This window comes from Nycticebus coucang, chromosome 2, assembly GCF_027406575.1.
Source record: "Nycticebus coucang isolate mNycCou1 chromosome 2, mNycCou1.pri, whole genome shotgun sequence".
Lineage (NCBI taxonomy): Eukaryota > Metazoa > Chordata > Mammalia > Primates > Lorisidae > Nycticebus > Nycticebus coucang.
The window spans coordinates 88,742,788-88,757,900 of NC_069781.1; the positions used below are offsets into that span (position 1 = coordinate 88,742,788).

The following is a 15,113-nucleotide window of genomic DNA, read 5'->3' on the forward strand; positions in this document are numbered from 1 at the left end:
CTTACTATTTTAAAAATGCACATTTAAATTTTCTTTCTTCTATCCTAATTTCCAAATTTTCTAAAATGAACATATATTACTTTAATAATCAGAAATGGATTACTAAAATATACAGGGAAAAGGAGTGCTGTTCTCTGTACTCTGAGGGCCCTCAACAAATGTTTATTGGCAGCAGATAATAGTCTTTGAATTTGCCTGCTTGATGTCACTGCCCTTTCTTACTTTTTTTCTTGGCTTTAGTGATACTGTTTTGCCTGTATTTTCTGCACTCATGATTACTCCTTTTTTCCTCAAGTGGTCCTTCTTGTGCCCACTCTTAAAGTACTATTTTCAGTGGTTTGAATTTGTTTTCATTTTCTTCATTCTCTCCTCATAGGAAACATTCAGAACAGATGAGTTACCTATTGTGTTAGTCTGTTTTGCATTGCTATAAAGAAAATACCTGAGACTGGGTAATTTATGTAAAAATGAGGTTCATTTGGCTCACAGTTCTTCAGGCTTACAAGAAACATCATGCCAGCATCTGCTGCTGGTGAGGGCTTCAGGGAACTTCCAAACTGGCAGAGGATGAAGGGGGAGCAGCAGGTTTGCCCTGTGGCAAGAGCAAGAGAGGGAGAAGGTGTTTATGATTTGACTTATTTCTCCTTTGTCCTACAGTCATTTCCTGCTGTATCAGTCAAGGACTGATGAGGAGAGAGAAATCACATAAAGTTTAATATAAGATGTAATTTCTATTAAGAGGAAATTGAACTAACAAGGGATTGGCTAATAAAAAGAGAGAATGCTAAAGAATGTAGGCCTAGTAGTTAGAAGGTAGGCCCTACCCTACGGCCAAGATGGGGTGTCTAGAAAAGAAGGCCCCCCCCGCCACAGGACTAAAATCTAGACCTTGTTAGAGAAAATATGGCATGGCTCATCGAATGGTGGGAAAGTCTCAGTGGTGCTTTGCCAGCAAAACATATTGGAAACTCACCCAGGATGCTGGGGGAAGTTGCTGCTTCTGGCTGCAATGGCAAGTGCTGAAGTCCTCATGCTGTAGGAACCAGATACTGGAGAAGCCACCTGTTGGTAGGTAGGAATTGAGTGCTGGAGACGCTGTGCCACTGCAGGAGCCTTTTGAATGAGTGCGCTGGAACTCCTTCCTCTTAGGTGTCTTTCCAGTGTCCTCTGTTGATAAAGCTCAACATTATGACAGCTGGTAGAAGAAAAATATTTAAACGTTCCAAAACCATTTCTCAGAGTAGGCAATTAAAGGTGAATTTAGGTGGCCAGGTGTGGTGGTTTATGCCTGTAATCCTAGCACTTCAGGATGTCAAGGTGATAGGCCAGGAGTTGAAGACCAGGCTAATTAACACAGTGAGATACTTGTTTACGAAGAGGGAAAATGGAAAAATTAGCCACATGTGGTGGCACGTACTGGTAGTCCCAGCTTTTTGGGATGCTGAAGTGGGAGGATTGCTTGAGCCCCGGAATTTAAAGTTGCAGTGAGCTGTGATGATGCCACTGCACTCTAGCCCAGGCAATAGAGGAAGACTCTGTCTTTAACAAAAAAAAATAAATAAATAAAAGAATTTGGAGCTTATGGCAATAAATTAATAACTAGCATACCAGCTGGAGAGGGAAAGAGGAATGAAGTCTTTTTTTGTCTATTTGATTGTTTTTATATTAAATGTGATAGATGACAGCTTGTTCATAGGCTGAGATTGGAACAATGCAGGAGAAATGTGGTGCTCTAGAGGAGAATTTTGTTTGTAGATAGGACCATGGTCAGTTCATTTATAAGACGAAGTTTAAAAAAGAAGTCCCACATTGGGTAGATGAGTAGATACAATGAAAGAAGTTTAAGGAATTTCTCATCTGAGCTCTGTTTTTTTTTTCTTTTTTTAATATTGGATTATTTTGGAGGAGAATAAAAGGTTATGAAGTAAGCATGTTATTATAGGAGTGAGAATGAATGTGTGAATTGATCGGGGTAGTATTCTCAAAGTATGGTTTAAACTAGCAGCATTAGCTTATTTATAAATGCAAATTTCTAGGGCCTATGCCAGATCTGCTGAATCAGGGTGAAGCTCAGCATTTGATACTTTATTAATCTCTCCAGGTGATTCTGACAAACACACAAATTTGAGAACTATTGGAATAGGGTAGGGGTTGGACAATTTTTTTGAGAAGGGCCACATAGTAAATTTAATATTTTACATATTGCAAGCCACATGTAGTCTCTGACACATTCCTCTTTGCTTCCTTTAAAAACATCCCTTTAAAAATGTAAACGTAATTTTTGGCTAACTGGCCTTGCAAAAATTGGCAGTGCCATGAATTTGGCTGATGCATTGACTAAAGGAATGTGTGATTGCGCAGCAGTATTAAGGACCCACGTCAGATTTGTGATATTTAAGTGACACTGAGCCGTGTGATCATACGTATTTTTTTCCCAGCCACATTCAGCTGCTTACAGATGTGGAGTTGAATCTCATTAGGCAAGTAATGACAAAGTTAGAATGGCAGAGAAGTTAAAGGTGAATGTAAGAGAATGATTAACAAATGATGGAATTTCAGGAGAGTGGGGATGGAACAGAGGACGTGAAGTGGAAGTGAAGGACAGAGGAAAAGGGGAGCATTAATGAATTGTAGGTCTAGGGTAGCGTCTGTCACCAACAAGATTAATTTATCTTTTCTTATTGCAGTTGTGAATGGAATGCAGAAGAAAGAGCAAGATCTTTAAGCATTTATTTCTGTTCAAATAGAAAATAGTTTCGAATGTTGAATATGTAAAAACTTCATTGTCAGTTCATAGGGATGATTAAAACAAAAAGAATATAGTTCATAGGGATGATTAAAACAAAAAGAATATATTATCTTTATTTACAGATTAGATTATAATTTAATGATTGATCTTTGTCTAGATTCTGCTATTAATACGATCTCGCTCTGTATGGTTCTAATTCTTCTCAGCACTAAATACAGAATTGAGATGAATTTTTCTTAGATTTTAGATTGAGCCAATCAGATTATGCTTGAGCAAGCAGATATTCCTGGGCAAACTCTCACTCGCTTTCTTCCCTTTCCTTTTACCAGTTAGGAGGGATAGGTAGCTTCAGAGAAATTGATCAGAAATTCAGAAATTATATAATGGAAATCAGTGTTAAATATTATCTTTTTTCCTCTTAGCATTTCTAATGTTCATTCATCCCCTTAAAACTGTACTTTTATTAGAACTATTTTATTAGACTATTTTTCCTTCTAGAGACTGTTTCTACTTGGGGTTATATTGGTGTTTTGAGGGGGAGTTCAGTTAGCCTTTATTGTACTTATAGAAGACAGTGAATTAAAATTAAGAAAAAGATACAAGAATCTTTTCCACTAATTAAGGAACAGTTTACGTAAACAAATCATGGCAGTGTGGACTTCTGGAAACTGTAGAAAGTTTATAAAAGAAATGAAAGTCAGTGGGTTTGACTTAAACCCTTTAATGTTTAAGTCTTTTGAAATATAACTCCATTTAATTTTTTTCAATTTGTATTATTTTTCAGTATTTCGCCCCATATCTGCTAATGCCAAACTGCAAATGAAGCACCGATCAGATTTTGACTTTTCTGACCCCAAAATAAACCTGGATGTTGAGTTACATAACATAGCAGTTGAATTTAATAAACCACAGGTGATTTTCTTTAATGAAATTTTTAATTGTGAGCTGCTGTTCAATGAAAAACAACTGAAATTTTAAATGTTTTTCCGAAATTGATGTTTAACATTTTTTTAACTGAACTAAAAAGCTGAAAAATTTTAAGAGCTTTAATTTTTCCATTCTTACTTAGTATTTCAGTGTTATGGAGCTTCTTGAATCAATTGATATGATGACACAAAATCTGCCATATAGGAAATTCAAACCTGATGTACCTCTTCACTACCATGCCAGGGAATGGTAAATGCCTTAACATTTTCTTTCTTTGGTTAAGATTTAAGAAATGTGTTAGGAAAGTAAATTTTTGATTTTAAGGAAAAATTTTGAGAGGTCTGATGCAAACTGTAATTGATTTGTGGCTAAGAATGTATGTAGCTGCCTTAGCTTATTAAGTTATTGAAATTGATTTTAGGTGTTCTAACACCATTTACAACTGGAGATAGTAGAATACCATAGTTTTCATTTAGTGTAGAGCGATCAGCATTTTTGGAATTACTTAAAAGCTTTATCTTATCAGGAATGGGTAACCTTTTTTCTTCTTTGCCATGCATTTGAAGAAGAGTTGTCTTGTGCCACAAACATTAATGATAAGCCAGGAAAAAAAGGTCTGTGCATAATTTTCACAATGTGCTATACCACAGATAAACAAAAAGTCTTCCTATCATCTGCATGTGGCCTGTGGGCCTCAGGTTGGATATCCCTGTTCATTTTCTTTTATTTATTTATTTATTTTTTTAAGGGATATTGAGGAAAGTTCTTTTTTTTTTTTGTAGAGACAGAGTCTCACTGTACTGCCCTCGGGTAGAGTGCCGTGGCGTTACACGGCTCACAGCAACCTCTAACTCTTGGGCTTCCGTGATTCTCTTGCCTCAGCCTCCCAAGTAGCTGGGACTACAGGCGCCCACCACAACGCCCAGCTATTTTTTTGTTGCAGTTTGGCCGGCGCTGGGTTTGAACCTGCCACCCTCGGCATATGGGGCCGGCGCCCTACTCACTGAGCCACAGGCGCCGCCCATCCCTGTTCATTTTCTAGCAGTCTCTTTTTTTCTTCCATCAAACTTCCTTATCAGGCATAGTACACCTGTATTACTAAACCTGTAATTTAAAACCTGAAAAAGTTACGGAGTTTACATAGTATAACCCAATTTTAAAATTCGTAAGTCTTGTTATTCTGGTTTTCAAACTATTTCCTAGTTTCTAAAAATTATTAATATAATTACTCTCTCAATTGACTTGTCAGTTATCATTGAGACAGCAAAATGTTATCTGCCAATATACTATCTTAACTAGTTCTTGTGTAGCACTATATTTTTAACAAAATTGAATGATTTTGCTTATTTTCACTTAGGAAAAAGGTAAGAGTAACAATTAATGGGTTGTTAATACAAATAGGGTTGGGTAAAAAGGAAATGCTGAGGTAATATGCCATTTTCATGGTCTCTGCGTTATAGTTATATATGTTGTTACATTAGAAGCAGTATAAGTTATGTTTCATATTGTTTATTCACAGGTGGTAAGTGTGGGGTTTTTCTTTTGTTTTTTAACTAGGTGGGCCTATGCTATCCATGGTATTCTTGAAGTAAATGTTTGCCCCAGATTACGGATGTGGTCATGGAAGCATATTAGTGAACATAGGCAAAAAATGAAGCAATATAAAGAACTGTATAAAAAAAAGTTAACAAGTAAGAAGCCATCTGGTGAAATTCTCATGTCTTTGGAGGTTAGCATTTAAAAAAAATTGTTGAATGTTTTGTACTGTTAACTATTCCTCAGTTTTTACTGACTAATTACTTCCTCTTTATTTACTCTTACTTTTTATTGACCATCTGTGTCTCTTTTGTTTAGTCTTTTTTGTACTTGTGCTCTTAACTTCACTTGGGTAATAAAAGATTTGGTGAAATTGTCCTGTGAGATTTTGAAATTTAATCTTGATCTGAAGGAATTTGGGTTCATGCATGTAGTAATTTGAAACCTCTATTTATTAAGGCATTTTTAACCATAAAAGCTTAAGAAGTGTTTGCTCCATTGATTCCAAACTTCTCTGTGCTGTGATTTCAAAACTTGTGTCTCCAGTACATTTCCTTTATGTCACCGTCTGACTGTGGATTGATGAAACTTTTCCTGTCTTCTGTCTGTATGATGCTCATCCTTACAGCCAGAGATGTGCTCATAAGGACCGTTTACCCTTCCTCACCTCTTTTCATATCCCAGTTCTATTCATCCCTAAAGTTCTGTATTACTTGCATGAACTTCCTTGAACTCTTCTGCTTATACATGTCATATCTCCAATTAATTATTTGGCTTAAGGTATGTACTATTTTTTTATTGGTCATTTAGCATTCGGGTGTATTATAAAAGTGACTCTTTTACAGATGAATGAAGTACAACTTAGACTAAGAGGAATTAGCATCTTGAAATTACTGTGACTATTCTGAATCCAGAGTGGAGTTCTAATTAGTAACTCTCTAAAGATTGAGTTTTACTTTAATTTTCAAGGTGGGAGACTTTCCAAAGACCTAGGGCTGTTAGGAATGCTTGGTTTTAGAGGCCTTTTTCGGTGTTGCTTCTGATTTTATTACTTAATTTTGAATCTTGACCCAAATCTTCCAAGTCCTGCTAGACAGCAGGACCCTGAGTCAAGTTGGTTTTCAGATAATAGTGGGTTGTGGTTGCTTCTCTTGGGGGAGAAATGGTTTGAGCTTGGAATTCTCAAAAGTGATCATGGATATATATAGGTATGGTAAAAGATTTAGCATATCTCAGTTTATTTAAATAATCATAACTTTGAGAAGTATAAATGTTAAAAATAAGTTTTAAATGTATCTAGGCATATCTCGTTTTATTTACCTTGCTTTATTGTGTTTCACAGGTATTGTGTTTTTTTACAAATTGAAGGTGTATGGTAATCCTGCCTTGAGCAAGTCTGTCAGTGCCATTTTTCCAACAAAAATCTATTCAGTTATATTCAGTGTATTTATTTCATGTCACTCTGTTACATTTTGGGAATTCTCAAAATATTCCAAACTTTTTTATTATTGTGTCAGTTATGGTGATCTGTGATCTTTGCTATTACTATTATTATTGTTTTGGGATGCCATAAACTACACTCATATAAGACATTGAACTTAATAAATGTTGAGTGTGTTCTAACTGCTCCACTGACTGGCCATTTTCCTGACTCTCTTCTTGAGCTGCCCTCTTTCCTAAGACAGAATATTGAAATTAGACCAATTAAGAACTGCTATGAAGGCCTCTAATTGTTCAAGTGAAAAGAAGAGTCACCCATCTAATTTAAATAAACGCTAGAAATGATTAAGCTTAGTGTGGAAGGCATGTTGAAAGCTGAGCTAGGCCAAAAGCTAGGTCTCTTGTGCCAAACAGCCAAGTTTTTTTTTTTTTTTTTTTTTTTAATAAAAAAAATTGTATTTACTTAGAAGCATTCAGAATGTCAACAAAACAGCTGCAACTTTTTTTTTGCAATTACAGAGTGGTATTCAGTTAACAGAACAACAATTATTTCATATAAGCTGCATCAGAGACAACTGAAGATGAAAAAACTACCATCCCCATATATAACTAATTTGTGCTGTGCACCAACAAGAACCTGCTTTAAATTTCCATGCCAATTTACAACCCCCATACTGTACCAGGCAAGGTTAGTGGCTATTGAAAATACCACCAGGACAGGGCTATCTAAAGACACATTCGGTAGTGTGTTAACTATACAAAAAAAGACACTGTACAGTTTAAAAACAAATCTTACACAGCCTTACATTTCAATTTTTTTCTTTAAAAGGAGTGAGTTGTGTGCAGGAGGGTTAAATGCTTTATAGACAAGAAAAAAAAACTGCGCTAGAACCAACTTATTCATCATCATCATCTTCATCTTCATCTTCCTCCTCCTCTTCATCCTCTTCGTCTTCCTCATCTTCCTCCTCTTCCTTCTTTTTCTTGCTTTTTTCAGCCTTGACTACTCCCTTTTTCGCTGCATCAGGCTTTCCTTTAGCTCGGTCTGCAGCAATATCCTTTTCGTATTTTTCCTTCAGCTTTGCAGCCGTCTTTTCATCAGGCTGCTTGTCATCCGCAGCAGTGTTATTCCACATCTCCCCCAGCTTCTTTGCAACATCACCAATGGATAGGCCGGGATGTTCTCCTTTGATTTTTGGGCGATACTCAGAACAGAAGAAGAAAAAGGCCGACGGAGGCCTCTTGGGTGCATTGGGATCCTTGAACTTCTTTTTTGTTTCCCCTTTAGGAGGGATATAGGTTTTCATTTCTCTTTCATAACGGGCCTTGTCTGCCTTTGCCGTATCTTCAAATTTTCCTTTCTCTTTAGCAGACATGGTCTTCCCCCTCTCTGAGCACTTCTTAGAAAACTCTGAGAAGTTGACTGAAGCATCTGGGTGCTTCTTCTTGTGCTCCTCCCCACAAGTTTGCACAAAGAATGCATATGATGACATTTTGCCTCTCGGCTTCTTAGGATCTCCTTTGCCCATGTTTAGTTATTTTTCCTCAGCGAGGCACAGAGTCACCCAGTGCCCGTCCGGCTCTCACTTGCCCTGGCGCTGTCTCTATGGAGCTCAATGTACTGCAATGGCTGTGAGAGCGGGAGCCAGACACCCAAACAGCCAAGTTTTGAATGTAAAGGAAAAGATCTTGAAGGAAATTAAAAGTACTGTTCTGGGGACACATGAGTGATAAGAAAGTGAAATAGCCTTATTGCTGATATAAAGATCGAGTGGTCTGGATGGAAGGTCAGACCAGTTACAGCACTCTTGTAAGCCAGTGGTTCTCAACCTGTGTGTTGCGACCCCTTTGGGGGTCGAACGACCCTTTCACAGGGGTCACCTGAATACATCCTGCATATCAGATATTTACATTACAGTTCATAACAGTAGCAAAATTACAGTTACGAAGTAGCAACGAAAATCATTTTATGGTTGGGGTCGCCACAACATGAGGAACTGTATTAAAGGGTCGTGGCATCAGGAAGGTTGAGAACCACTGCTCTAAGCCAAAGCCTAATCCAGAGCAAGGCCCTAACTCTCTTCAGTTCTATGAAGGCTGAGAGGTGAGGAAGCTGGAGCAGAAAAGTTTGAAGCTAGCAAAAGTTGGTTTATGAACTTTAAGGAAAGAAGCCATCTTAATGATGTAAAGTGCAAGGTGAAGCAGCAGGTGCCAGTGTAAAAGCAGTAGTGTTACCGAAAATATGTGACTGAGGTCATTGATGAAGGTGGCTACGTGAAACAGTAGATTTTCAATATAGATGAAACAGCCTTATGTTAGAAGATGTTATCTGAACTAGAGAAGAAGTCGATGCCTGGCTTCAAAGGTGGAGGAGGGTAATCGGTGGACCTCACCTATGGTGCATATTGCAAAGGTACATGTCAAATCTATTAAGAGTAGAGTATAAATGTCTTAACACAATAATTAAGTGAGGTGAAGGCTATGTTAACCAGTTTGATGTAAGCATTCCAAATTGTATATAAAGTCAGCACATTGTACCCCATAAATGGATTAACGTATAGTTATTCATGAAAAAGTTCAAAACAAAACAAAAAAAGATTCAAAGGACAAGCTGATGACTTCAAGTTGAAGCCAATGCTTATGTACCATTCTAAAAATCCTAGGGCCAAGAGCCCTTCATAATTACACTAAATCTACTCTGCCTGTGCTCTAGAAATGGAAAAACAAAGCCCCAGATGTCAGTACATCTGTTCACAGCATGGTTTACTGATGATCTTAAGCCTACTGTGGAGACTGACTGCCCAGAAAAAAAGATCCCTTTCAAATACAGTATAACCTGTGTAAGAGGATCACCCCTTGAGAGACTGTAAGACTGGTTAGCACACTGAGGTGGGAGATGATCAACATAAGGAACTAGGCCTACTGTACTGATATGTACAGGTGGTGCATATTTGGTCTGTGAAAATTAGGAGAACTTGAGGAGGTGGTCAGCTATGGCGGTTCTACTGTATTACTGCTCATTGACAATGGACTCAGTCTCACAGAGCTCTGTTGGAGATATGCATATAGATGCATGTTTTTATGACTGCTAACACAACGTCCATTCTGTAGTCCATGGATCAAGGAGTAATTTCAACTTTAAAGACTTAGTTAGGAAGTACATTTCGTAATGTGATAGCTGCCTCACAATGTAATTAACAATTCCTCTGATAGACCTGGGCAAAGTAAATTAGAAACTTTCTGGAAAGAATTCACCATTCTGGATGCCATTAAGAACCTTGTGATTCATGGGCTGAGGTCAAAGTATTAACATTGACAGGAGTTGGAAGAAGTTGATTCTTCTAGCTTTATCTTTAAGGGGTTCAAGACTTCAGTGGAGGACGTATCTGCAGAAGTGGTGGAAATAACAAGAGAACTAGAAGTGGAGCTTGAAGATTTTACCGAATTGTTGCAGTCTCATGATAAAACTTGAATGGATGATCATTTGCTTATTATACAAGAACAAGGGAAGTGCTTTCTTGATATGAAATCTGATGAAGATACTGTGAACATTATTAAAATGGCAACAAAGGATTTAGAATAGTACAGAAATTAGTTGATAAAGTAGCAACAGGGTTTGAAAAGATTGACTCCAGCTTGAAAGAATTCTCCTTTGGGTAAAATGCCATCAAACAGTATTGTATGCTACAGAGAAATCTTTTGTGAAAGGAAGAGTCATTTCATGCAGCAAACTTCTTTGCTAAGGAATCGCCACTGTCATCTCAACCTCAGCAGCCTCTACCCTGGTCAGTCAGCTGCCATCAACATCAGGGCAAAAGGTTACACTGGCAGAAAGGTTACAACTCTTTAAAGGATCAGATGATTGTTAACATTTTTGAGCAATATAATACTTTTAAATTAAGATATGTACATTGTTTTTTAGAATGCTGTTGCACACTTAATTGCACTATAGTTTAAACATAATTTTTTTATATGTACTGGAACACAAAAAGAATTTTTCTGCTTTGTTTTACTGTGGTGTTCTACAACCCACCCTGCAATATCTCCAAGGTATGCCTGTATCTTAATAATAACTTACACACTGTACATATAACCTGGTGGATTTATAATCTTATTTTATGGTTAAAAATGTCACTGACGTGCTGTATTTACACTTTGTTAAAACTCAAATATAAATCATTTTAAACAGTGGGTGCATATTTTTGAGTATGTTTTTATAATTCTGTAACTCTTACATTCATGACGTGTATTATTTTATTATTTACAAAGTTACTCTAATTTACTGTTTCTAAGCTGATGTATATTCCAGCCTGCTTCCCAGAATTTAACCAGATACATTATATTGATGGGTATTCTGTTTTTTGCTTCTTGTCATACATTTTCTTTGTGCAGCAGTCTGATAGATTATATTCTTATTATTTAAAGTTAACACATTTTCATTTATATTTTCAGGAGTTGGAAAGAACTCTGGATGTCTTTAATATAACTATAGCTAGACAGCAGGCAGAAGTTGAGGTAATTCAAGATTATTTTTCAGTTATAAAAATTATTCAAAAATAAATCTGAATTCCATATAGCTATGCAGACATTGTGGTATTATCATTGTGAATTGTATTATAACATTCTATTTTCTAAAAACGGTTCAATTTTCCTATTCTGTGTTAGAAGAAAATTTGATTTAATATTAGCCACATCCATTTAACGCAGCCAGAGTTTCTATGGGAAAAATTTTTTTCTAAATAATTTGGCTTATCAAATATTCAGAGTTCATATGAAGCCGTTTTTTTCCAGTTATGATCTTTTGTAAGATAGCAGGGAGAACTGTGTAGTATTTCTAAATTCTTACGTTTAGCTAACGTTCCATTTATTGTGGTGGTGTTAGTGTGTGTATTATTTACATTCATTTGCTTAAGTAAGTAAATCTGGAAATACTGTGCCTCTATTTCTATTGCTAAATACAAGACAGTGTGTCATTTATTTGAAAATTCATTCATTTCAGGTAAAGAAAGCTGGACACAAGATTTGTAAAGAAGGGATAAAAGATTCAGAGGATAATAAAGGATGGTTCACTTGGCTGTGGTCTTGGTCAGAACAAAATACTGATGATATACAACCAGATGTTAAACCTGGAAGTATGTCCATTTCATTTTATGTTACAGTCAGTAATTGAATATGAAAAAGCTTTGCAAAGAAATTTTTCTCTGATTAAAGTAAATAGATAATGTAAGTAGTTATTAATGACGTATAGTTTTAAATTACTAGTCAAACATTTTAAAATGTATATGGTAAATAAAAATTAAATAAAAAATGTTTCTAATCTTTCTCATGCTTACAAAAGAGTTTTATACCTAGAGGAGTTAGTGAATGCATAGATAAACATTCCAAAACAGTTTAAATAATGAGCCTTTATAAGTTTACTGAAATTGTTTCTTGGAAAGATTTTTTTAAAAGAAATTCTTAAGATCACAGCTTTGGCAGCTTAGAGACTTATGTGTGTATTGTAGCTCTGTCACTTATTAGTAGTATGTCTCTGGCAAGTGATTTAAACTCAGTAAACCTCAGTTTTATCTGTAACATGTGGAAAAATTATAATAGTAATACTGCCTACTTTGTATGCTAAGTGTGTTGATTCCCAGAGTGCTATATCAAGTGCCAGTACAGTTAGCTATTTTTGAGCTCTTAATGCAAACATTTAGAAATTTATATTGTTAAGTTTATATATTTAGTAATTTATATATACATATATATCTATTTTTTTTTGGCAGTTTTTGGCTGGGGCTGGGTTTGAACCCACCACCTCTGGCATATGGGGCCAGCGCCCTACCCCTTTGAGCCACAGGTGCCGCCCCAGTAATTTATATTTTTGGAGAATTATTTCATACAATTGCCAGTGCCTTTCTAACATTTGATGTCTATAATTTCTTAAAAGCATTAGAAAAAGAAAGTAAATTTTGTATTTCATTTATTAAAGCTAGAAAAATAATGTGTTTTTTTTTTTTTTATGATTTGTAGCTCTCGAAGAAATGTTGACACCTGAAGAAAAAGTTTTACTGTATGAAGCAATTGGCTATAGTGAAACAGCAGTTGATCCAACTTTGCCAAAAACAGTAGGTTTTTTTTTGCTTTAAACCTTGGAATTTAATATTATAAATGTCTATTTTTTATTCCTTTTGAAAATACAGGATGCCCATAAATTTCAATTGCACATGAAATTTATGGCCACCCTGCATATTACTGACTTATTCTGGAATCTCTTTTGGGTTTATAATTGCATTTATTTTAATTTCCAACATAGGAATAAAAATTGGCCCTTGATTTTTCTTTTGTGTTACTGTGGTAATTCTTTAATAGATAAAGTGTTGTTTTAGAGTTTTTGGTGAGTTGTGAAATGAATAGGCGGTAAGAATAAGATTTGTGGATTTTATATGTGTATTGTTTTCATTTTATTCTTCTGAATATGTTCTAGTATGAAGCCGTGAAGTTTTTTGTTCACTTGAAAAGCATGTCTATGGTTCTAAGAGAAAATCATGAAAAACCTGAGCTGTTAGATATTGTTATAGAAGAATTTAGCACTTTGATTGTGCAAAGACCAGGAGCACAAGCAGTAAAGTATGTATTCATTTTTTTTAATCATATAAGAACAAAATTTCACTGTGAGATTGGAAGTTAGGTCACAATCTTGCAGTCTTTTGTAAAGAGTACCATGCTTTAATGTGTCTTTTTGTGTTTTGAGGAACTTAGTTTTTCTTTTCAATAATACGTATATTTGGGAATTAATAAAATAATATACGTTTAGTAGAAAACTACATGCCAATGAAACATAGAAGATCTTTAAAGAATAGTACAAAAAATACCACACAAAAGGAAACATCATTAATAAGGTGGCTTTTATCTGATAATATTTTTATTTTACTTTAGTTTTTAAAAAAAAACTTTTTTGAGATATAGTTCACATATCATACATATTAAGTAGCTGAATTGTATGATATGTGAACTATATCTCAAAAAACTATATCTCAATTCAGCTATTTAATATGTGTGATTCATTGGTTTTCCAGAACTGTATTATATATACACTAAATACACATTGGTATATTTATAAGGTTATACAAGCATCACCACTGACTAATTCCAGAACATTTCAGCAACCTAGAAAGAAACACTGTAAACATTAGCGGTCATTTCCCAGTGTCCCTTCTGACAACTATTTCTAAGGACTTGGTCCATTCTGGACCTTTCATATGAATGGAGTCACGTGATATGTGGCCTTTTCTTTTTGTCTTTTTTCAGTTAACACGATATTTTCAATGTTATAGCATGAATTAGTACTTCCTTTTTATTAGCTAATATTCCATTGTATGGATATACCATATTTTGTCCATTCATTAGTTCAGAGTTTTTGTTTACTGATTTACCCCTTACTGGTTGTACATTTTACTATGGACCTATAAATAGGTTTTTAAAGGTTAAATTAAATTTTACTACAGTAAAGTTTTACTGTAAATCGATAGTTTATAGGTTCTCTAGTGTTCTTGTCTTCTCGGTTTCCTTTGCACTCTAATATGTATTATTATTTTTTTGTGAGCTTTGGATTTAGTTTGCTCTTCTTTTTCTAGTTCCTTAAGGTATAAACTGAAGTTATTTTAATATCTTGCTTTCTTTATGTAGACATTTGTAGGTGGAAATTTTCTTATGCCCACTGTTTTGGATATATTCTCCGTGTTTTGGAATGTTGTGTTTCATTTCCATTTATTCAAAGCATTTTCTAATTTCTGTTGTGATTTTTTTTTAACCTATTGATTGGTTAGGAATGTTTGTTTAACTTCCACATATTTGTGTATTTTTTCAGTTTTCCTTTTGTTGAGTTCTAATTTGATTCTGTTATGATCAGAGAAGATGCTTTGTAAAATTACATTGTTAAATTTGTTGAGACTTGTTTTGTGGCCTAACATTTGGTCTGTCTTGAAGAATGTTCCATGTGCCTGCATTTGAGAAGAATTTATTTTGCTGTTGTATGGCGCATTCTGTATCTCTCTGTTATATCTTTTGATTTATAGTATTGTTCAAGTTCTCTTTTGCCTTGTTGTTCCACTGTCTAGATGTTCCTCCTTTATTGAAAGAGCGGTATTAAAGTCTGTGATATTGTGGAGCTATTTATTTCTCCCTTCAAGTCTGTCAAAAGGTGATTCAGATATTTTTGAAGCTCTGTTGTTTAGTGCATGCATGTTTATAATTATTATGTCTTTTTTGAATTGATTCTTTTTACCAGTAAATAATCACGTTTTCTCTTTTAACATTTTTTGATTCTATGACTATTTTATATATAATTGTAACTCCCAGATCTCTTATGGTTGGATGGACTTTTATCCATCCTTTCTCTTTCAACCTGTATGTGTCCTTGGATGTAAGTGAATCTCTTTTGGAAAGTATATTGATGGTCCTGACTTAGGTTAGGTATATT

General features: G+C 35.1%; 2 protein-coding genes across 4 annotated transcripts in view; one reads left to right on the forward strand and one right to left on the reverse strand.

Annotated features, from left to right (window-relative positions):
- The window catches only part of VPS13A (vacuolar protein sorting 13 homolog A), a 229,239-nt gene that overhangs the window by 31,559 nt on the left and 182,567 nt on the right, over positions 1-15,113 (forward strand). For all 3 annotated transcript variants that reach the window (XM_053575672.1, XM_053575663.1, XM_053575681.1), the window contains exons 11-17: positions 3,534-3,661; positions 3,819-3,925; positions 5,234-5,405; positions 11,105-11,167; positions 11,652-11,784; positions 12,665-12,759; positions 13,119-13,261. In XM_053575672.1, coding sequence (XP_053431647.1) covers positions 3,534-3,661; positions 3,819-3,925; positions 5,234-5,405; positions 11,105-11,167; positions 11,652-11,784; positions 12,665-12,759; positions 13,119-13,261 — 841 coding nt within the window. The remainder of the gene's footprint in view (positions 1-3,533; positions 3,662-3,818; positions 3,926-5,233; positions 5,406-11,104; positions 11,168-11,651; positions 11,785-12,664; positions 12,760-13,118; positions 13,262-15,113) is intronic.
- On the reverse strand, positions 7,107-8,629 carry LOC128574792 (high mobility group protein B1-like). Its single transcript, XM_053575695.1, has one exon. It carries the CDS (start codon positions 8,179-8,181, stop codon positions 7,549-7,551), a length of 633 nt encoding a protein of 210 aa, XP_053431670.1. The 5' UTR covers positions 8,182-8,629; the 3' UTR covers positions 7,107-7,548.